The 24,186-nt window shown below is 46.4% G+C and overlaps 1 protein-coding gene across 1 annotated transcript in view; it reads right to left on the bottom strand.

The window, feature by feature from the left end:
* SYN3 (synapsin III) overlaps positions 1-24,186 on the bottom strand; it is a 459,000-nt gene that overhangs the window by 409,819 nt on the left and 24,995 nt on the right. The window contains exon 2 of the mRNA XM_043882279.1: positions 15,798-16,251. Within this exon, the coding sequence (XP_043738214.1) occupies positions 15,798-16,108 (311 nt within the window). The 5' untranslated portion in view covers positions 16,109-16,251. The remainder of the gene's footprint in view (positions 1-15,797; positions 16,252-24,186) is intronic.

The following is a 24,186-nucleotide window of genomic DNA, read 5'->3' as shown; positions in this document are numbered from 1 at the left end:
ATCACAGTAACTATCCCATAGGGTGTTGTGAGGATTAAATGTGGCACGACGTACAAAGCATTTAGAATGGTTCCTGGCACAGAGTAAGCTCCAAAGTATACAGCCCAGGGCCTAAAGTAGAATCAACAATGAAAACAAAGAACTACCGAGTGTTTACACGGTGGCTATGGGTGACGTGTGCAGGGACCCACAAACAAACATAATCCTATCCTCTCGGGGGTTACAGAACGGAATTACAGTCCGCTTCACTTTGATCTGCCCCCTCAGTGAGGTGAGAGATTGGTGATGATAACAAACAGGCGACATTGATACAGAAGGCCTGCAGGCCTTCACATCCCTCCTCCTGTTGTTCTGACCCCAGTGATCAAGCAGGAAGGCTGGGAGCAGCTCCCACAGGTTCAAAGTCACATAGAGCCTCTAAGCAAGCAGCAATGGTAAGTTAGATCTTGTGCTTTAAGAGTTTCAGGATTCAGTCTAGCTCCTTCGTGATCTAGACCCTGCTGACCTATGACCCATTTCTTCTCTGGTTTTCTGCCCACCTCTTGGACACATTCAACTTTCTGTGATTCCTGTGCTTTTGTGAGTCTGAGTCTGTGCTGTTCTTTCCTTCTCTGCTTGGTTACCCCTTTCTCATGTTCCAAGATCCCTGACCACTGTTTCCTTGAAAGCACCCCCCAACGAGGCTGGGTTAGGTGGTCCTCCTTGAGGTCCCCACGGGGTGCTGACACAACATTCTGGTTGGAATTACACATCCCCTGTCCCCACACACCTAGTCTAGGAGCTCCTGGAGACCCGAAACCGGGTCTCAAAGCTCACTGCGTCTCTCATGTCCAGCACAAAGTGCCAGGGCACAGGACATGTGTGAGGAATGCTTGCTGCCTGGGTAAATGAATGATGTTTCCTGGGATAGCCCAAGGGGCAGCTAGCGCTCCAGATGCCCTGCTGCCATCTACTGGTACAACGGGGTAACACAACGCTTACAAATCCCCACCCATTACCACGTGGAGTCCCCTTTCGGCGTCCCACATGCACAGGATTCTAACTCTTAACTCGGGACCCAGAGCACGCAGCACTACACCGCCACCCCCCAAACAGCTCTGGCTCCACCGGCCTCACCTTCTCGGGAGAAACACTTGTTTTGCCCATCTCTGGAATGTTCACCGCAGGGCCTGCCAGACGGACTCAGGCTGAAGCTGAGGGTCAGGCGGTCCATCCCCCTGCCTGGCCGGGAGTCAGAAGTCTGTCTCCTGACAGGCCACACAGACTGCTGCCTCCTTGCCTGGGGCTCATTCAGGCTTGAGCTGCCTCTGAACAGTCCCGTCTGGCAGAGGGACGGGCAGGGCTGGTCTGGAATTCTAGATGCCTTGGGGGCTGGGGTTGCTGCCTGTGTAAATTGCCTGGCTGTCTGACCTCAGGTAGAATGGATGACCCCGCTGTGCCTGAGGGCTCTGTCTCCCTAAACGCAGACCTCTTCCGAAGGCCCTAATATGTTTATTCTCATAATGAGTTTTCTGAGCCCGCAGGCCAATCAGTCAAGGCCTTGGCCTTGGGAAGGAGGTGGGGGAAGCTCTTGATTCTACAAAGCTTCCACCTCTGTGGGTGGTCTCATATTTTACTGCCACATCAGAGGCACCAGGAAGGAGAATATTATAAAACCAGGGCCGCCTGGGGTGGGAAATCCCTAGTTTAGGGAGGCGGGATGTGGTGTGTGTGAGAGAGATTTATGGGGAGCGATACCGAGTTCTTTCATGGCTGCAGCAGGAGCAGAAGGAAGAGGAGAATTAGCACAAACAGGACCCACCTGTGCACAAGCAGCACCCTTCTAATAAATCCGTCTGGGATGTAAAGGCAGTGTGGCCCGGCCCTGGTGGTGCCCTTCCCGGGAGGAGGGGTCAGGCACAGTGCAGCCTATCGGGGGAGCAGTGGGGGGAGAACGAAGGCAGGGATCTGGCCCTAGAAACGGATTTTCACATTTCTGATGAAACATGTCAGTTGCTGATTTGTGGCCTGGACGGAAACTAGGGGAGATGGATGACGGGTCACATAGGAGAACCCTGAAGGTGGACACACTCAGGGTTTTCCAGTTAGCAAGATAAAGAGGCTAACATGATAGGCTGGATGGATGGAGGTGTGACAAAAGCAGGGCCTTTGAACAGGGAGTTCTAACTCAGAGATCCGATTCCGTTGTTGTCGCTCAGTTGTTCAGTCATGTCTGACCCTTTGTGACCCTGTGGACAGCAGCACGCCAGGTTTCCCTGTTCTTCACTGTCTCCTGGAGTTTGCTCAAACTCATGTCCATTGAGTTGGCGATGCCATCCAACCATGATGCAAAAATCATCTGTCGTCCTCTTCTCCTCCTGCCTTCAATCTTTCCCAGCATCAGGGTCTTTTCCAATGAGTTGGCTCTTTGCATCAAGTTGCCAGTTCTAGTTCCATTATTTACTCCCAGGAATAGCTAACCCTCCTGCTCCCCTCCCACTGTCAGAGGGGACCCTTCAGTGATGGGGCAACCTCATTGTACCTCTTTGCAAGTGGAAGGGCTCCAGGGCATTGGAAAGGGGAGGGACTCTCTGAGAGTGACAAGGGTCCCCGCATCTGCACAACAACCTGTGAAGGTAAGGAAAGGAGGCCCACTAGGGCCTCACAGACGTGAGGAATGTTCCTGCAATGCCTTCTGACAGCAATAGGGAAGGCGGCCTCTGTGGGGCTCTGCCCACAACCCACATCATTTACTCACTATTCGCTGAGCCTTGTAAGGACTGGGCACCTTACTAGACATGTGGTGAAAGGCTGATAACAGTCCCTGCTCTTGTGGAGCTAACATTCTCTTGGAAAAATCAGGAAACTAACCAGGTGACAAGGAAGTGATGAATACGATGAACAAGCTGGTACAGGGTAGGATGTGGGGAGCAGGGAGAGCTGATCCAGGGAAGTCAGGGAAGCCTTCTTTGGAAGATACTCAACACAGTTGTACTAACCATCTACTGTGTGCCAGAGCGTGCAGGCTCTAAAGAAATAGCAATGAAGATAACTCGGTGCTTGGCCTCAGGGAGTTTACTATCTAATGGGAGGGAGAGACTCATAAAGTACAATCACCACACAGGACATTAGCTCTAAGGCCAGGTCAGCCCACTGAAAGAGACCCAGCCCAGTTTAAGAGCCTACGACTGCTTCCCTGGTAAAGTGACCCAGTTCATTAATGTATCCATCTATCCATCCATTCATCTATCCATCCACCCATTCATCCATCCATCCAATGTTTGGTACCTATCTTTTGCCAGTATCAAGGCAAAGATGGCTCTGAGAAGGTCTGATGAGTGTGTATATGTGTGAAAGGCACACAAGGACAAATGAGTTAGGCAGGTACTGGTGGCACTTCCTGGGGCATGTCCCTCAATGTGCAGGAAAAATGAGCGACAGGCACGGAGCAGAAGACCTAGATTTGAAACGGCAGCTCTGGTACCTGCTACACGATTTTGAATAAGCCTCTGCTCCCTTATCTGAAGGGCGAGGATGGGAAGATCTACCCACAGGGTCATGAGAATAAAATGAGGATGCAGACTTGAAGGCCTCTGGGAACCTGCCAAGCAAGTGGTTGCTCTCTGGTGAGCTGCTGGTGTGGATTTCACCCTCCAGGTAAAGAGGTGGGTGGACACTGCTAGCAGGAGAACTAGCTGGTCATCTCCAGCTCTGCTATTTACTTCCTAGCGCTGCCTCAGACAAACAGCAACCTTTCCCAGCACCGGTCTCATTTGCAAAAATAAGCACATCACTATGTCTGCCATAAGGCCCCATGAATGCTATCCCTGACACATGGCAGATGTTTATGTTCATCTCTTTCCCGCCTATCGTTCAACAGGTGGGCATGTACCTGGGGAAGTGACAAATCACTCCGGGGAAGGTGGCAGTATCTTTATTACTCTAAAAGGATATCTGGCTTCATGTCAAGCATGATGGGAACTTGCCTTGGCTAACCTCTGGGAGCTCCTCTTTCTCCCCAGCACCAGCCTTTGAGGCAAATAAAATCGTCAGCCACCCACTCACTCTGACAGCAGAGATTATGCTAGAATGTTATCCCCCAATTCCTAGCCCTCTTCTCTCCAGAGACACAAGACTGTGTCATCCTCACTCCCACAGAATTCTCAAAGTCCACAGCCTTCATTTCACAAGAACAGTTCACATTTAGAAGGCTAAGCTGTTCCCTCAGCAAACATTTAAAGAGCATCTATCAAGAACTCATTAACAGATGCTTATCTATTAAGATGCTTTCGAATTGTGGTGCTAGAGAAGACTCTTGAGAGTCCCTTGGACTGGAAGGAGATCAAACCAGTCAATTCTAAAGGAAATCAACTCTGAATATTCATTAGAAGGACTGATGCTAAAATTGAAACTCCAATATTCTGGCCTCCTGATGGGAAGAGCTGACTCATTGGAAAAGACCCTGATGCTGGGAAAGATTGAAGGCAGAAGGAGAAGGGGTTGGCAGAGGATGAGATGGTTAGATAGCATCACTGAATCAATGGACATGAATCTGAGCAAACTCTTGGAAAACAGTGGAGGACAGAGGAGCCTGGTGTTCTGTAGTCTATAGGGTCACCAAGAGTCAGAAACAACTTAGTGACTGAACAACAACATTAAGAGCTCAACCCGACAAAATGCCCATGAAAAAGATGATACACTGAAAGTAATTCACACCAAGGTGTCAGTGACTTATATCTGATCATCCGTAAAAGGGGTTTAGATGGTGTGAGGAGGATGAGAAGAAGGGAACCACGAGAATATTAAGTGTTTGATGTTTATGTGAGGCCTTCAAGGTGAGAAGGGCCATGCACAGAAGGAGAAGCCTAGGAGAAGTTACTTTCCCTCTGCCTCCCTCCTTCCACGTATTCAACTATCTATCCATCCAATTACCCACCCATCTGCTTACCCATCCATCCCTCCATCTCTCTAAGTGAAGTCGCCTAGTCATGTCTGACTCTTTGTGACCCCATGGACTGTAACCTACCAGACTCCTCTGTACATGAGATTTTTCAGGCAAGAGTATTGGAGTGGGTTGCCATTTCCCTCTCCAGGGGATCATCCCGACCGAGGGATCGAACTCGGGTCTCCTGCATTGCAGGCAGACGCTTTATTTCTGAGCCACCAGGGAAGTATTCCATCTCTCTATCCAGGCTCTACTACGTGCTAGCACTGTGCTAGTCCCTAGGAATTATACTGAACAAAACAACCCCCTGCCATCCTGGTGCTCCTGGTCTAGCCAGGAGACAGGCCCAGATGAAGAATATTTACTCTGACTCCTCTCTTCATCAGAAATTCTAACTGGCAAACCTCATGGAGTCTACAGCCTTATTTTGTTGGACTTACATTATATACTTTTGATTTTAAAACAGAGAATTCATTTATCAAGAATTCGGACTTCTGGCTTCCCCTGAAAATCAATAACGGAGCGTCACGAGACCTGTGTTTCCACATGGCCAAAGCTGGCTGAGTGGACGGCAGCTGTGGCCTGCAGTTGGGGCCTCAGTTCTCACGCCCACAGTCCCCCTGGCTCCCTGCTGTCTCTCTGCAGCCAGTGTCAAGTGGCAGACGCATCTGTCATAGAGCCTGGGCTGTTTTCTTCCTTACAGCAGGGAAATATTTCTCTGCGCCTTTGCGTTTTCCTTGCACCTGCCCCTTCACTCACCGACCACCTTGCCTCCTGTGAGCAGCTGCACAAGCAACCCCTAATTTAACTAATTCCATTATGAAGATGGCAGTGAGCTCAGGGAAAATCTTCAGGAAGCCCACACCACTGCCCTTCCTCCAAACTCAGGTTCGGAGATCAGAAAAATGGATACAAAGCACCGTGTCCTCTCTTGCCATCACAGACAGCCCCCCTCCTGCTAAGGAAACACATCCTATGCAGGCTTCCACAGGCCCCAGGAGGAAAGACATCCTGCAATGAGACTGATGTCCGCCCAGTGACCTGCCTCCTCAGGGCAAGGCTGCAGCCAGGCAGGTGAAGTCTGGAGGAACAGGAACAGCTATGCTGGGAGAGCCCATGGCATCTGAGGGCCTTCTCTGCAAGAGGAGGACCTGGGCAAGAAAATCACATTTTGAAGAATGAGGGACGACTCAGAAGTTGGACAGTGGAATTCTCCAGAAAAAGGCAGGGCAATGGCAGGAAAAATGACTGAGACATAAAAGCAGAGAGAGGAAAATGAAAAGTTTCCGGTCTGAGACTCTTCTAAGGGCTTGCAGGCTGGCCCCTTCAGAGTCTGAGCCTCTTCTGCATTATTCCTCCCAGGACGCCAGCCTAGCTGTACTGGAAGCTGCTGGTGATGGGGGCTCACTCCCTCACCAGGCAGCCTGCGTGGTCTTCGGATGATGCTCCCATCATGTACCCTGAACTGACACGTCTCCCTCTGTCTGCTTTACCAGCCTCCGTTCTACCAGTTGGGAGCCACATGAAACCGGTCCTCTAGCCACAACGGTTTCTAAACTCGGCTCTTCATCATTTAAAAAATGTTTCCTGTGCTCTCCTCTGGATATTCTGACTCAGAAGTTCCGAAGAACCTCTGTGGCCTGTCCCGCACCCATTCTGACTTCTGTTATCAGCACCTCCATCTGCACCTGTATTCAAGAACCAAGCCCCTCTCTCGCACACAGTCTTGATGGGACGGTCCCCAAGAGTCCCCAGGACATGTTATGGAACCAGCCAGGTTTGTTCTTGCCCAGGAATTTTATTTTTGAGCAGAGAGGCACAAAGCTGGGAAGACAATAGGAGCTGACTTCACCAGAGAGTGTTCACAAGTTCCTGCCTCTTAGGTCCAGACAGAGCCCTGGGTCCTGACCTTTCCAAAACTTGGGTCTTCTTGTTTTCTTTTCATTCTGTGAGCCTCCGGCATATTTTCCATAAACCCTCCATTTTGCCTAAGTCAGCCAAAGTCATTTCTTTTTCTTGCAAACAAAAACCTCTATCCATACAGAAGGTGAACAGTGGTACCTGATAATCTGAATGTCATTCTGACAGAAACAGTGCTTTGGGGACCGTGATCTGTCTATTGTCATTGTTTGATTTATGAAGGCACTGGAGCCCGGAGAGGACAGTGGCTCCCCCGAGATCTCAGCACCAGCAGGGAAGGGAGAACTGGGGAAGGCACAGCGTCCATCAGACTCCTCCCCAAGCTACCTTCTGCTCTAAGACACTTCCCCCAGATTTCCTAGCCACACTCTCACAGGGTGAAGACTCTACCAGGGCAGGAGACAACTCTTCACTGTTTTCCCCTCCCTCCCTCTCGCCGGGCAAGAGCAGGGGAGGAAGCGGCCGGGGCACAGAGCCTCTGGATTGGACGGCAGGGAGACCTCACGGAGAGAGGTCAGCACTTGAAAAATTCCTCAAGTCAAAGGGCTCGGGGCCTGGGTGCCACACAAGGCCCTCACTGTGTGCAGACATTGTCCCCCTGATAAAAGGGGCCGGGCCTGGGAAAGCGGCGCTGGTGTCCAGGCGACAGGCCAGGCTGCTGGGGAATGCCCAAGGCCCCTCCCGCCGCAGGCACCAGGGCGGAGGGAGGGGGAGTGGCAGGGGGTCCCCAGAGCGGGAGGGCGAGCCCAGAAGTCCAGCGCCACCCCTGGCTGCAGGGGGTGGATGGTGTGAATCCGTGAAAGAAGGGAGTAAGAGGATGGCAAGACCCCTCTCACCAGGCCTTTCCTAGCTCCCTGCCCCCCACCTCTGAGTTCCCCACAGGGAACAGGCAGGGCTTGCCCTTATTTCAAGGAGAGTCTTAGGGGAGGGGGAAGAGGTGGGTGGGGGGAGACATAAGAATTTTGTTTCCTAGAGCCTAGTGTCTTCAACAGACAGGTGTGTATCCTGCCTTGAGCCCCCCGACCAACTCTAGGAGGAGGGGAACCAGCCCGGTCCCCATCTTCCCATCTTCAGAGTAGAGTGTGCCAGCCCACCAGCACCCAGACACCCCTCTTTCAGGGCTTCTAGAATGCAGCCCTCAAGCCTGTCCAGCTGAACTGAGAAACATGCTCCTCCCCACTGACTGCCAGTGCCACTATATTCACTGCAGTTAGTATCATGGTTAGCTGTGTTTTTTTTAATATTTATTTTATTTTGTTTATCTGGCCGTGCAGGGTCTTAGTTGCAGCACACAGGGTCTTCCGTCTTCATTGTGGCACATGGGGCTCTCGTTGCGGCATATGCGATCTTTAGCTGTGGCATGTGGGAATCTAGTTCCCTGACCAGGGATTGAACCCGGGCCCCCTGCACTGGGAGTAGGGAGTCTTGGGCACTGGACCACAGGGAAGGCCCTGCAATCAACTGTTAATATCATCACCATTTCAGGGCCTGTCACGACAGCTAAGCCCAGTACCAGCCCCACTCGGGCCATCATCTCCACCTCTTTACTGATCCTTCGTGAGAGGTGCCATGATCCTGCCTTACAACTGAGGAATGTGAGGCCCGGAGGCCAGACTCACCCAAGGTCACATGAGAGAGGGAGGACGGGGGTCCAGGCAGTCTGCCTCGAGACTGTCCACTTGATTTTGGTCCTGCCCTGCTGGTGACTGAGACTGTTCAGTCCTCATCACAGGCTGGGAGAGCAGCTTCCTGAGAATGACGTCAATGGAAGGGGTGGGAGGGCTGGTTTGGCTCCCCAACCAGAAGGCAAGGACGCGCAAAGGCCAGCTTCTCACTGGGCCCATGTTAGCAGGGCTGGGCACTGCCTCTTGTTGCCACCCTCTGTAAGTAGGGTGGAAAGATAAACTAGCAGACATCTACTTAAATACGAATTCCAGATAAACAATAAATAATTTTGTGGTACAAATCAATACCAAATATTGCATGGGATATGCTTATACTGATTCATTGTTTGTCTAATTATTAATTGGACATCCTTTATTTTTACTAGCTAAAGCAACAAGCAACTCTACCCAAAAGCCTCTGCTGGTGATGCCAACTCTCAATTTAACACCCCCTTCCCACCCACTGCAACCATCCCCTGACAAGATGGCACAGTGGGAAGCAGAAAGTCCTGGTCACCCTGGGGCCAATTAGGCCACAGCAAGGCTTTAAGGGGCTGCCAAGACACCCTGAGCTCAGGAGTGTCTGGATGGCTACAGGGAACCCCACTTCCCCTGGCACCTCAACATTCCGGCTGCCCAAAGGCCCTGGTGAAGGGGGTGCTTGAGGTGGGCACTTTCCTCTGAGGAGGAGGTCACTGCGCTTGGCCACCATGCTGCAACAGGGAGTCCTGCCCTTGGACACGAGCGTGTGTGGGTGTGTGAGCCCACCTGAGTCAGACACGAGCGTGTGAGGGTGTGTGCGCTCACATGAGGCTCCAGAGCCCTCTGGCATAGCACGCGAGGCCTGTGCTCAGCTGGGGGAGGGAAGGATGACAGGAGAACGAGGATGCCAGACCTGTCAGCTGGACGGCCTGAGCTGACCGCACACGCCACGGTGTCTGCTCTCATCCTGGGCTCGGAAGCTTAGTTCCCTTCTTTCCACAGGGAGAACAGTAACAGTACTCCACACAGTTGCTGAGAGGATTAAATCCGAGAATCTAGGAAAACCACTCAGCACAACGTCTGGTCATACAAAGTGCACAGGTGCTTGCCATATGACCATGAGGAGGACCTGACACATTCCCAAAGAGCTCATGGTTTCTTCATTTGTGTGTTCACTCATTTTCAGCCAAGACTTCTTAGCAGCTACAGCACGCCAAACACTGAAGCCCCGGGAAACAGTCAGCAGGAGGTAGGTCACCATCAGATGAGCCTTCAGAGAAGTGAGTCCTGTTAAAGTCCCAGCCCACCACTCTCCTGTTTTGGCTTCTCAAGCAGCGCATGGTCTGTCTGTGCCTTGCTTTCTCACCGTAAAATGCTTCCTAGGAAAATCAGGAAGTGTGACTGGCAGTGGTATACTGGCTGGCTCTCTAGGGAGACCTAAAAATCCTGGTTTGCAGCATTTGCCCATTTCGGTGGTGTAAATGCTCTCACGGTGGCCAGTGTGACTTCTGGGTGGATTGAGCAGTGTGAGAGGGGAAAAGGGGATTAGAGCATGCCACCAAGGTCACTCTCAGCAGCACTGTCACACCTTCACCCTTGCCATTACCAGTGATGTCACCTCCAAATCACTCATTCCATCAACAGATGTTTCCTAGCAGCCATTATCTACCTGCCCTGTTCTAGGCTCTGGGACACAAAGACGGCAAGTAGGCATGGGTGGGTGGTGGTGGTGGGGACACAAATTATCACACAATACAGCAACTCTCAGTGAATCCAGACATGCACAAGGTGCTTTAATGAGCATCATTAACCATCATATAGTACGATCGGGCAGCCTCACAAACTCCAGGCTGAAAGGATAGTAGCTAAGGAGTGTTTAAAACTAAGAATCCCCTTTTCGTTTCCTCTTCACCAAGTAAAAGAAAAAGGAAATCCTAGGGAAGGGTGGAGAATAAGAGGGAGGGTAACAAGAGATCAACCCTGGACATTCACTGGAAGGACTGATGCTGAAGCTCCAATACTTGGCCACCTGATGCAAAGAACTGACTCACTGGAAAAGACCCTGATGCTGGAAAAGACTGAAGGCAGAAGAAGAAGGGGGTGGCAGCGGATGAGATGCTTGGATGGCATCACCGACTCAATGGACATGAGTTTGAGCAAGCTCCAGGAGATGGTAGAGGACAGGGAAGCCTGGTGTGCTGCAGTCCGTGGGTCACAAAGAGTCAACACCACTGGGCGGCTGAACAAGAACAACAGATCATTGTTGAAAGAGACGAGCAGACATTCTGGGAACAAGGACCATGGGAGGCAAGAGGAGGGAGGGTTTCAGAGACCCCTGGAGGGAGGGGTTGGGGGCCAAGCCTTAGCTGCTTTATCCCCCTTCACACCAACATCCCCTCCCCAAGCCCATCCAGGCTCCAGAGACCTTGAAGGTAAAACTGAGATCAAGGAAGTACACCCAACCTTGTTATGAAGAATCCCCTTTTGGGGTCATGATCAATGTTCTCATTTTGAAAAAATCAAACCTAGGGTTCTAGTACATTCTGTGGCAATAATTTACACTGTAAACTACTGCCTTACACTATAAGGCAGCTATATGAGATTGTTAAATAAGTAGATGAATTTTTTAAATTATTGCCACAGAATGTACCAGAACCCTAGGTTTGATTTCTTCAAAATAAGGACATTGATCATGACCCCCAAAAAGATTCTTCATAACAAGGTTGGGTGTACTTCCTTGATCTCAGTTTTACCTTCAAGGTCTCTGGAGCCTGGATGGGCTTGGGGAGGAGGATGTAGGGGTGAAGGGGGTATACCTACTGAAAAATAAACAGCCAAGACTTTAAACACAGGTGAGTAAAACTGGCAACCCCTCAACCGCATGCACTATACTGCTGACTCTTGAAGTAAGGTGAATTTCAGGCCCCATGATGCCCAACACAGGTTGTTCTGGTTGGACTGGGTTGGGACAATGACATATACTAGTTGAAAATATATTACGCGGTGAGCTCCAGGGATGCACAAAGAGTAAGACACAGGCCTTGTTCTTGCAGAAGAGACTGCCACCTCAGGCCAATTACAACCCAGCGTGGTGTGTGCTGCGGCGGCATGATGAAGTGTATTTTAAGTTATCAAAGGAGGAAGTTATTAGCACTGTTGACAGGCTAGGTGTGTCAGAGAAGGAGTGACACTTGAGCAGGCTTTTGAGGATGAATGGAGACTGGTCCAGTGAACAACACAGGGAAAGGCATTCCAGGTAGCAGGGAACAGAATGGGCTAAGGCAGAGGTGTGTTTGAAAACTACAAACCTTTGCTATTCCTGTGGAATAAGCAGCAAAGCAGGAAGTTGAGCTGGAGGCAGAGCTAGAGGGAGGGCAGACATGCTTACAACTCTGACCTTGGACTTGAGGGCAATGAGGTGCTACCTAATGGTTATAAAAGGTGATATACATGGTGGGGCATGGGAGTAAACTTACCAGATTAGATTTTGGAAAGAAGGTACTTTGGTGGTAACATGAAAGGTATCCAGGAGGCAAGGTCAAGACTAGAGAACTGACGCCAGTGAAAGTGCTGGAAAATAGGCAAGACAACGAGTGGGGAGGGCTGAAGAAAAATGAGCTGGAAGTCCATTTGTTATACTTCTCCTTTCCCTTGTGATTCTCAAACCTGACTGATCTCCCATCATCCCAGAGGACAGTACCAGCTTCAGTTCAGAGGGACTCCTCACCCAGATCTTATTGGGGGGTGAGTCTGGTCCAAAGCTCCCAACATACCTGATATAGTCAGGCTGACCTCTGGGGCAGCCCCAAAAGGTCGTGGGGTCTCAAAATGCTCGGCCATTAGTCCTGCTTTCCAGTAAGGGCGGCTTTGGGATCCTCTGTGTCTCCTCAGAAGAGGGACAGTCCTCCTCTCCCTCATTGCCCCCTGGCCACTGGCCAGGTATCATTCCTCCTTGGGGGGCCCCGGCTGGTTCCGAGAGTCTGCAAGCTGGCCTCTGTCAGGAAGCAAGAGGCGGAGGTTCCTGTAACTCCCTCACCCTCTAGGAAACCTGATTCTGCAGCAGGGTCCTGGACTAGGAAAGGGGTGACAGAGGGACGTAACAGGCTGACAGGGAGAAAAGGGAGCCACATTGTCCCTGGTGGGTTCAGGCTCAGTCCAGACGTGGATCATCTCCCCCTCTCATTACCATCTCAAAGGAGAAAGAAAGGGGCTGTGTGAGCTGCCTTCTCCCTCTTCAACAGCTTCTTCCTCTCAGGAGACAGTCTGCACAATGAAGGAGGCGCTGGGCAGGGGGCTGACCCCAGAGGCAGCCAGACTCTGCCAGAACTGCCCAGGGACAGTGGGGCTAGCCCGCCACCTGCTGGCCGCTGCTGGTATGGGAGGACGACAGGTATCCCTCGGGAACTCGGCAGGGAAGAAATCGGGGTTCTAAGGCAGCCAGCATCAATTTTGAAAGTTGGGCATGTATCTGGAAAGTTTCTCAAGTTCTCACAGCATCTAGGATGAGTTCTGTATGAGAAGCGGTTATGTGTGGGTGGGAAGTCTCTGTCACAAACATCCAATGAATGCACAGCTAACCTTCAGGTGACCTTATAAAGAGCCTGTTTCTCACTTTTCCACTTTTAACCCTCTGAGAGGCAGAACAGTGGCCTGCTGTCCTCAACCCCTAATGAACCTGTGGGCACATGAAGCATGATTGAAACAGACCGGGAGAAATTCTTCTAGCCAAAACCTGTGTCCCCCACCAGGGTACCTAGACTAAAATTCACACACTGGTCACTCCTGTGGATTAGAGAGATTGAAGACCAAAGTCAAAATTCAAATGTTACTTGGCTAAGGTAATTTATGGCATTTCAGTCTCATAAGCTGTGCGCCTACACTAAACTACACACCATATGGGCACTGGGTTGGGAGGCAGACAGAGATTAATTAGTAAGACTCAACTTTATCACCTGAGAGCCAGTAGCGAAGATTGACCATTAGAAAACCATAGCACAGTGGGGGTAAATCCTAATCTATTCTGCCTAATATTGGGCATAAAGAAATTAAATAAGTATGCCTACAGGGGTTGCAGTCAAGATGATTAATATTGCACAAAAGGTCACAATAGTCTGCAATAATAATATGCACTTAAACAGCACTTACTGTCTACTAGACATATGCTAAACACTTTTATAGTAATTCAAATTTCAACCGTACTTACATAAATTAACTCTACAGGTAGGTACTATTTTACCATTTAGGTGCAGTAACTTTCAAAGGTCATATAGCTATTATGGGGTAGAGACTTGAATCCAGATAGCTCTGAAGTCTGAATCCTTAACCACTTCACCTTGTTGCCATTTATTAGCTTAGGATCCATACAAAAAGTAACGTTTCTGACAAATACCCCTTCCTAAGACCATATTATGGCAAACCCTGCCTGAACCAGAGTGGTGCAGTCAACAGAGAACATTCAAAATCAAGGTCAAGTTGGGTTAAAGAGAAACAGAGGACTGCAGAGGCCATGCGGGCATTCTGAGTACCAGGCAGATGGGCAGCATGACTACAGGCAGGGGTGCGTGAAACCAGCACCTCTGCAGAAATCAACCCCTTGGCTCAGAACCTAAATATGATGCTCTGCATAACCTCACAGGCAGAGATGAACACCCTTCAAGCATCACTGAAAACAACTCAGAACGGATCAGAACAGAGGCCAGGAACCCGACCACCCTGGTTAAGACGAAGTGATTCCACAGCAGGAAAATAAAGGCTAAAGTCTGAACCTACTGAACATGCTTTAATGTTGACTGCATTGAATGTTATAAACTATAATCACCTCCCACTCCAAAGTACAGGCTCAACCACTCCCGACCTGAGTTCACATTTCAAGGAATGAATGTGAGCACACACATCCATGTTAGAATAAGAGAGCACTGGCATGCTCAGTGAACGGATTATATTAATTGGTTCATGTCATACATGCTTCCTGGATGCTGACTCTGGGCCTACTCTGTGGTAGCTTTTGGAGACACAAACAGGGAACCTTGTCCTCCAGCCCCCAGGGCCATCCATGGGTCCGTGGCCAGAACTGCCCTAAATGGGGTGCCTCCATGTCTCCATATTTAGGTTTACTGCCTGGACTGCTAAATCTGTGTCTCCAATTGGACTGATAATACGTATCTTCTCTACCAAAAATTTCAAATGGAGACCTCTTTTCCACCCGCATGCAGCTTCCTGTGTGCAGGGCCTGTTCATTACTTATCTGAGTACCTGAGGCTGTTGTGAGAGCTGACTCATTTGAAAAGACCCTGATGCTGGGAAAGATTGAGGGCGGGAGGAGAAGGGGACGACAGAGGATGAGATGGCTGGATGGCATCACCAACTCAATGGACATGAGTTTGGGTGGACTCCGGGAGTTGGTGATGACAGGGAGGCCTGGTGTGCTGCGGTTCACGGAGTCACAAAGAGCCAGACACGACTGAACTGGACTGAACTGCAGGCTGCTACTTGCACTCGCCAGCGCTCAGTGACCACCCGTGGAACCGATGCTACCATGACCTTGCCACGTGTCCAGTCTCTGCCCCTCCAGCCAGGATGCTGACCATCTATCAGGATGGGGCACACCTGGGAAGAGCCTGGAAGGGATATCATTTCTGCCCACCTTTGCTGACCTGTTAAGACAGGTTCTGGAACCAGACTGCCAGTCCATGGAAGAGTAGGAATGCAAACTCAGGCACTCTGGTCCCCTCAGATTAAGGATTGTGGACTTCTGTTGGTTTCTTTTACCCTCATAGCAACCTCACTCAATGAGGGAGCACGGCTGAAGCTCAAAGATGTTAAGCAACTTACCACAGTTATTTCAGATTTTTTAAAGCTTTATATTATTAGGAAAATAATATAGTACATATACCATATATTATATAATACTTCCTGTGGGCCCTGGGCAGTACCCCATGTCAAACATATTAAGAAGTTTGCAGCAAATCATATGAACAAGCACAGTGAGTGGTACCATGAAGACTATTACAGTCTAACTTTCCTTCAGATAAGGCTTTGCTAGCAAATGGGCTACAAAATATCTTCTAGTGAGCTTTTTGGGTTTTGGATTTGCAGGTGAGAGACTGCAGACCTTAAACATAAAGCCCTTTGGACAGAGTGTGGCAAAAGTGGCTGCCGTGGTGCCTGCCATTAACGCCCTTCCCTCCGGCCAGTCTCTGATACCACAGAGTCTCTCACAGCTCTTCCCCTCTCTCTTCCCCAAGAGTGAGAGAAGCCCCATCTCCTCTCCTGCCCCTAGGCGGGGGCACCTGCAGATTGCTGCTTACCAGTCTGTGTGGGCATCATCGATCACCAGCAGGATCCTGGGCCTCTGAACAACAGGCGTGGAGGGAGCTGGAGGCTCCATCAGCCCCGAGGGGGCCTGTGAGGTCTGCTTCATGGCACTGGAGAAGGAGCTAAAAAGGCTGGATCCTGGAGAGGAGAAGGAGGCTGCCAGGGGCTGAGGGTGCCTCCTCTCCATGGCGGGGGACGCAGGGGAGCTGGTGGAGCTGTCTGGGCGCTGCAGGTCCGCCATGTAGCCATTCGGCAGGTTGGCCACGAAGCTGCTGTCAGAGAGGCGCCGCCGCAGGAAATTCATGGCTGTGATGGACGAGATGGCCTGTTCCCACTCGGGTGGTCCAGGTGAGGCCGGGAACACAGGCTGCCAGGGGAGGGAGTGGTAGGGTCTTGGGCCAGAAGACCCAAGGGAGTCCCAGACAAGTCAGCTGTCTTTTTTTTTACCTGTGGAAACAGGCCAAGAAACACATTAGTGGAAACGACCTCAGCCCCTCAAGAGCAAACAGATAAAGCCCCTTCTTGCCCTGCTCCTGGGGGCAGTGCAAAGTAGGACATCTTTTTGGCAAGGAATTTGGCAACATCTAATTAGAGCACACCCTTTAAACCTACGATTTCCATTTTCTGGAATTCTACCCCATGAAAGCAATCCGAGTTACAGAAAAAGCCTCTTGGACAAATGTATTTATCACAGCATTATTTACACTAGCAGAATACTGGAAAGTCTTTCAACATTCGACCACAGGATAACGAATCCGTAAACTACAGCACATTCAGCAGAACCTTTCGTGGCTATTAAAAAGAAGTACTTAAAAAGGGATTTGAGTCACGCAGAAAAAATTTCATGTCATAATTTAAAAGATCGTGATATAAGACTATTAGGTACAGAATGACTACAACCACATAAAAGTTGAAATAACAAAACTTTGGAAAGAAAAAAGACATTGGGATGTTAACAGTGACTATATTTGCATAACCGGACTACATGGCTTTTTGTTTTTTCCAGTTACCTGTATTGTCCAGATTTTCTAGAATATATACAGCTGCAAACTGAATTGTGTCCTTCAAATTCATATGTTGAAGCCCTCACCAGTAACATGCTGGTATCTGGAGATGGGTTCTTTTGGAGGTAGTAGGGTTAGATGAGGCCATGAGGGTGGTGCTCTCGTGAGAGCATTAACGTTCTCATAAAAAAAAGACAAGAGGGAGTTTGCTATTCCTCGGCCATGTGAGGACACACGGGGAGACAGCCGTCTGCAAGCCAGGGAGACAGCTCTCACCAGACACCATCCATTCTGGCACCCTGACCTCAGACTGCCAGCCTCTGGAACTGTGAGAAAACAAATTTCTGTTGTTTAAGCCACTCTGTGAAATTTTGTCAGGACAGCCCAGCAGGTTAATAAACAAATGAAGTCCTTTGCCAAACAGAACAAAATAAGTTTTAAAAATCCAAATGATTCATTTAAGATCAAAATTTCTGAGAAAAATGATGGTTTCAGTCATGCAATTCGACCCCACCTATATTTTATTTTGTTAACATTATTTTATGTTTTTGCTGAGGTAAAATGTACTTAGAGGTGCACAGCCCCTAAGGGTACAGTTCTTGGAGTTTTGATATATGTGTATGCTGGAATAAGATTTATTATACTCCAGTCACCTCAGGAAGTTCTCCTGCGTCCCTTTCTAGAAATCCACGTGTCCTCAAGGGCAGAGGTTCTGCTGATGTCTATCATCATATGTTAATTTTACCTATTCCTAAACTTTATATAAATGTGATTGTGTATTATTCCTTCATGAGTGGCTTCTTTCCCTCAGCATAATGGTTTCAAGACTCAGCTATGTTGTATGTAACAAGTCACTCTTTTTTATTACTGAGTAGTATTCTGCTAGATGAATAACTACAAATTGTTACTACATTCTCCTTTTGAGGGATGTTTGAAATGTTGTCAGTTTGGGGTGGGTATTCTGAATAGAATTGCTCTAAGAATGTTTTATTTAAGTAATTTTGTGGAGAGAGAAACAAAGAAAGGGGAAAGGGTGGGGTGAAGAGACAGACAGAGAGACTGGTTGAGAGACTGACTTTTTCTTTGGGAAAATAACTAGAAGTTAATTTGTTAGGTCAGGGGGAGGCATATGTTTCACTTTTTAAGAAACTGTCCAAAACCTTCCCATAGTGGTTGGGACAGTTCCCTTGTAGTCTTAGTTGGCTTAGAATTTTTATCACGAATGGATGTTGAATTTGCGAACTGATTTTCCAAATCAATTAAGATGATTGACTGTGGCTCAGATCATGAGCTCCTTATGGCAAATTCAGGTTTAAATTGAAGAAAGTAGGGAGTGGGGGGATCGGGATGGGGAATACATGTAAATCCATGGCTGATTCATGTCAATGTATGGCAAAAACCATTACAATACTGTAAAGTAATTAGCCTCCAACTAATAAAAATAAATGGGAAAAAAATAATAAAATAAAAAATTTAAAAAAAAAAAAGAAAGTAGGGAAAACCACTAGGCCATTCAGGTATGACCTAAAATCAAATTCCTTATGATCGTACAGTGGAGGTGACAAATAGATTCAGGATCAGATCTGGTAGACGGGGTGCCTGAAGAACCATGGGATGGAGGTTTGTAACAATGTACAGAAGGCAATGACCAAAACCATCCCAAAGAAAAAGAAATGCAAAAAGGCAAAGTGGTTGTCTGAGGAGTCCTTGCAAATAGCTGAGGAAAGAAGAGAAGCCAAAAGCAAGGGAGAAAAGGAAAGATATACCCAACTGAATGCAGAGTTTCAGAGAAGAGCAAGAAGAGATAAGAAGGCATTCTTCAATGAACAACACAAAGAAGTAGAGGAAGACAATATAATGGGAAAGCCTAGAGATCTCTTCAAGAAAATTGGAGATACCAAGGGAACATTTTATGCAAGGACGGGCATGATAAAGGACAGAAGCAGTAAAGACCTAACAGGAGCAGAAGAGATTAAGAAGAGTTGGCAAGAATACACAGAAGAACCATACAAAAAAGTCTTAATGACCCAGATAACCATGATGGTGTGGTCATATCTAGAGCTAGATATCCTGGAGTGTCAGGTCAAGTGGGCCTTAGCATCACTACAAACAAAACTAGAGGAAGTGATGGAATTTCAGCTGAGTTATTTCAAACCCTAAAAGATGATGCTAAAATGCTGTACGCAATATGCCAGCAAATTTGGAAAACTCAGCAGTGGCCACAGAACTGGAAAAGGTCAGTTTTCATTCCAATACCAAAGAAGGGCAGTGCCAAAAAATGTTCAAACTGCTGTATAATTGTGCTCATTTCTCCTGCTAGTAAAGTTACGCTCAAAGTCCTTCAAGCTAGGCTTCAACAGTATGTAAACTCAGAACTTCCAGATATACAAGCTAGATTTAGAAAAGGCAGAGGAACCAGGGATCAAATTGCCAACATTTGTTGGATCACAGAGAAAGCAAGGAAATTCCAGAAAAAAAAAATCTACTTCTGCTTCACTGACTATGCTAAAGCCTTTGACTGTGTGAATCACAACAAACTGTAGAAAATTCTTAAACCAGACCACTTTACCTGTCTCCTGAGAAACCTGTATGCAGGTTAAGAAGCAACAGTTAGAACAGAACATGGAACAATGGATTGGTTCAAAATTGGGAAAGGAGTAATACAAGACTGTAAATTGTCACTCTGTTTGTTTAACTTATATGCAGAGTACATCATGCGAAATGTTGGGCTGAATGAATCACAAGCTGGAATCAAGACTGCCGGGGGAACATCAATAACCTCAAATATGCAGATGATACCACTTTTATGGCAGAAAGTGAAGAGGAACTAAAGAGCCTCTGGATGAAGGTGAAAGAGCAGAGTGAAAAAGTTGGCTTAAAACTCAACATTCAAAAAACAAAGATCATGGCATCCGATCCCATCACTTCACAGCAAATGGAAGGAGAAAAAAGTGGAAACAGTGACAGATTTTATTTTCTTGGCTCCAAAATCACTGCTGATGGTGACTGCGGCCATAAAATTAAAAGACACTTGCTCCTTGGAAGGAAAGTTATGAAAAACCTAGACAGAATATTAAAAAGCAGAGACCTCACTTTGCCGACAAAGGTCTGGATAGTCAAAGCTGTGGTTTTTCCAGTAGTCATGTATGGATGTGAGAGTTGGACCATAAAGAAGGCTGAGTGCCGAAGAATTGATACTTTCAAACTGTGGTGCTGAATAAGACTCTTGAGAGTCCCTTGGACAGCAAGGAAATCAAACCAGTCAACTCTAAAGAAAAATCAATCCTGAATATTCACAGAAAGGACTGATGCTAAAGCTGAAGCTCCAATACTTCGGCCACCTGATGGGAAGAGCTGACTCATTAGAAAAACCTTGATGCTGGGAAAGACTGGAGGCAAAAGGAGAAGAAGGCAGCAAAGAATGACGTAACAGTTAGATGGCATCACTGACTCAATGGACATGAACATGAGCAAACTCTGGGAGACAGTGAAGGACAGGGGAACCCGGCGTGCAGCAGTCCATGGGGTCACAAAAATCAGACATGACTTAGCAACTGAACAACAAGGTTTTTAAAAACCATGTATTTGCTTAATGTGATGAGTTACATTAATTGATTTTCAAATGCTAAACCAATCTCGCATTCCTAGGATAAATCCCACTTAGTCATAGTGAATTACCCTCTTTATATAATGCTGGATTCAAGCCAAGAATATTTTGTTGAAGATTTTTTACATCCATGTTCATGAGAAATCTGGTCTGAGATTTTCATTTTTGTCAATGTCTTTGCCAGGCTTTGGTACCAGCATAATGTTGACCTTACAAAATATATTCTGAAGTGTCTCTACCTTTTCAATTTTCTGAAAGTCTGTGTAATATTGGGGTTCTTTTTCCCCTTAATTCATTGACAGAATGAAGCCACCTGGGGCTGACTTTTTCTTTGTTGGAAAGTTTTTAACAATTACCTCAAATGCTTTTATAAATCTATTTATATTCTCTGTTTACTATTTCAATATTGACAATATATGATTTCAAACAATTTGTCCATTTCATTTAATTGATTTATTAAAAAAACTTTTTTTTCTATTTATTTTTATTAGTTGGAGGCTAATTACTTTACAATATTGTAGTGGTTTTTGCCATACATTGACATGTATGCATGAATTGACATGAATCAGCCATGGGTTTACATGTATTCCCCATCCCGATTCCCCCTCCCACCTCCCTCTCCACCCGATTCCTCTGGGTCTTCCCAGTGCACCAGGCCCGAGCACTTGTCTCATGCATCCAACCTGGGCTGGTGATCTGTTTCACCCTAGATAATATACATGTTTCGATGCTGTTCTCTCGAAACATCCCACCCTCGCCTTCTCCCACAGAGTCCAAAATTCTGTTCTGTACATCTGTGTCTCTTTTTCTGTTTTGCATATAGGGTTATCATTACCATGTTCCTAAATTCCATATATATGCGTTAGTATACTGTATTGGTCTTTATCTTTCTGGCTTACTTCACTCTGTATAATGGGCTCCAGTTTCTTTTTTTTTTCTTTTTTTTGGGGGGCTCCAGTTTCATCCATCTCATTAGAGCTGATTCAAATGAATTCTTTTTAATGGCTGAGTAATATTCCATGGTGTATATGTACCACAGCTTCCTTATCCATTCGTCTGCTGATGGACACCTAGGATGCTTCCATGTCCTGGCTATTATAAACAGTGCCGCGATGAACATTGGGGTGCAGGTATCTCTTTCAGGTCTGGTTTCCTCGGTGTGTATGCCCAGGAGTGGGATTGCTGGGTCATATGGCAGTTCTATTTCCAGTTTTTTAAGAAATCTCCACACTGTTTTCCATAGCGGCTGTACTAGTTTGCATTCCCACCAACAGTGGGAATTCCCACACCTTCTCCAGCATTTATTGCTTGTAGACCCTAATTCCAAAACCAGACAAAGATGCCACAAAAAAAGAAAACTATAGGCCAATATCACTGATGAACATAGATGCAAAAATCCTTAACAAAACTCTAGCAAACAGAATCCAACAACATATTAAAAAAATCATACACATGACCAAGTGGGCTTTATCCCAGGAATGCAAGGATTCTTTAATATCCGCAAATCAATCAATGTAATACACCACATTAACAAATTGAAAGATAAAAACCATATGATTATCTCAATACATGCAGAAAAAGCCTTTGACAAAATTCAACATCCACTTATGATTAAAAATCTCCAGAAAAGGAAAAAATCTTGCCACTTGTGACAACATGGATGGACCTAGAGGATACTTTGCTTAATGAAATAAGTCAGACAGAGAAACATAAATATTGTATATTTATACTTACATGTGGAATCTAAAAAACAAACATATAATAAAACAGAAACAGACTCAGATACAGAGAAAAAACTAGTGGTTGCCAGAGAGGAGGAGGATGGGAGGATGGGTGAAATAGGTGAAGGGGATTAAGGGGTACAAACTTTAAGTTATATAATAAATAACTATAATAATCAGTATATTACAGGGCTATAGTATACAGCACAGAGAATATAGTTGATCTAATAACTTTGTGTGGTATGTAATCTCTAAAAATATCAAATCACTATGTTGCACACCTGAAAGCAATATAGTATTGTAAGTCAACTATGCTTCAATAAAAAAAAGAAAGACGAAAACACTGAAGAAAAAAAAAATCTCCAGAAAGCAGGAATAGAAGGAACATACCTCAACACAATAAAGGCTATATATGACAAACCCACAGCAAGCATCACCCTCAATGGTGAAAAATTGAAAGCATTTCCCCTAAAATCAGGAACAAGACAAAGGTGCCCACTCTCACCACTACTATTCAACATAGTTTTGGAAGTTTTGGCCAAGCAATCAGAGCAGAAAAAGAAGTAAAAGGAATCCAGATAGGAAAAGAAGAAGTGAGACTCTCGCTGTTTGCAGATGACATGATCCTCTACATAGAAAACCCTAAAGACTCTACCAGAAAATTACTAGAGCTAATCAGCGAATACAGTAAAGTTGCAGGATATAAAATTAACACACAGAAATCCCTTGCATTCCTATATACTAACAATGAGAAAACAGAAAGAGAAATTAAGGAAACAATATCATTCACCATTTCATTTTAATTGTATAATTTATTGGCATAAAGTTGTTCATAGTATTTATTAACATTTTATTTTATGCAAGATCTGTAGTAATTTCCCCTGATATTCCTGATACTAGTCATTTTCTTTTTCTCTTTTTGATTAATCTATGTTAAGAATTTATAAATTTCATTAATTTTTTAAAGAAACAACTTGCAGCTTTTTATATTTTCTCTATTATTTGTTCTCTAGATCACCTATATCTGCTTTTTATTACTTCCTCTCTTCTTACTTTGGGTTTAAGGTTTTAATTTCCTCTTTTTTCTACATTCTTAAGATGGAAATATACCATAATTTTAAACCTTTCTTCTTTTTAATACAAGCAGTTAAAGCAATGTTTTTCCCTCCATGCACCACCTTAGCTGAGTCCAGAAAATTGACATGTTATATTCACATTATCATTCAATTAAAATTATTCTTTTTTCTTTCTAATTCTTTTTGACTTATGTGTTATTTAAACATATCTTTAATTTTCAAACTCCAGTGCTTTTTCAGATATTGTAATGTTATTGCTTTTAATATGATTCATTTATGATCAATGAGCGTAGTCTATAGGGTTTTAATCCTTCAACATCTTTGACATCCACTCAGATTAATTTTATGGCTCACCGTGGTCTATCTTGATGAATACTTCATTTTCACTTGAAAAGAACATGTATTCTATAGTCACTGGGTACAACATTCTATAAGCATCAATTAGACTGTTATTAAGTCAAGTTCCCCAGGAAACTGACCCTGCCAGGATGATTTGGAAGCAGAAAGTTTTTTGGAGAGTATTTCCATGATCAACAACCGCAAGCATGAAACGCACAAATGGGCAGAAGGAGGGGTTGAGTTGGAATACAGTTTTCACAGAGGCCTCAGCTGATCTTATTGGGAGCATGGATTGGGGGGCATCTCCTTAGATTTCCTCATTTTCTAGCCACTGATAGCCTGTATTCTGCATGTGTGCTTGCTAAGTTGCTTCAGGCCCGTCCAAATCTTTGAGACCCTGTGGACTACAGTCTGCCAGGCTCCTCCGTCCATGGGATTTCCCAGGCAAGAATACTGGAGGGGTTACCAGGGCCTCGTCCAGGGGATCTTTCTGACCCAGGGATCGACCCATGTCTCCTACGTCTCCTGCAGGAGATGGGCAGGTTCTTTACCACTAGCGCCACCTGGGAAGCCCCAGACTCTGCCTGTCTGTCTGTCTGTGAAAGTTGCTCAGTCGTGTCCGATTCTTTGCAACT

Source organism: Cervus elaphus, chromosome 22 (assembly GCF_910594005.1).
Source record: "Cervus elaphus chromosome 22, mCerEla1.1, whole genome shotgun sequence".
NCBI lineage: Eukaryota > Metazoa > Chordata > Mammalia > Artiodactyla > Cervidae > Cervus > Cervus elaphus.
The sequence above is the reverse complement of the archived record's forward strand: the minus strand, read 5'-3'. Positions and strand labels throughout refer to the sequence as shown.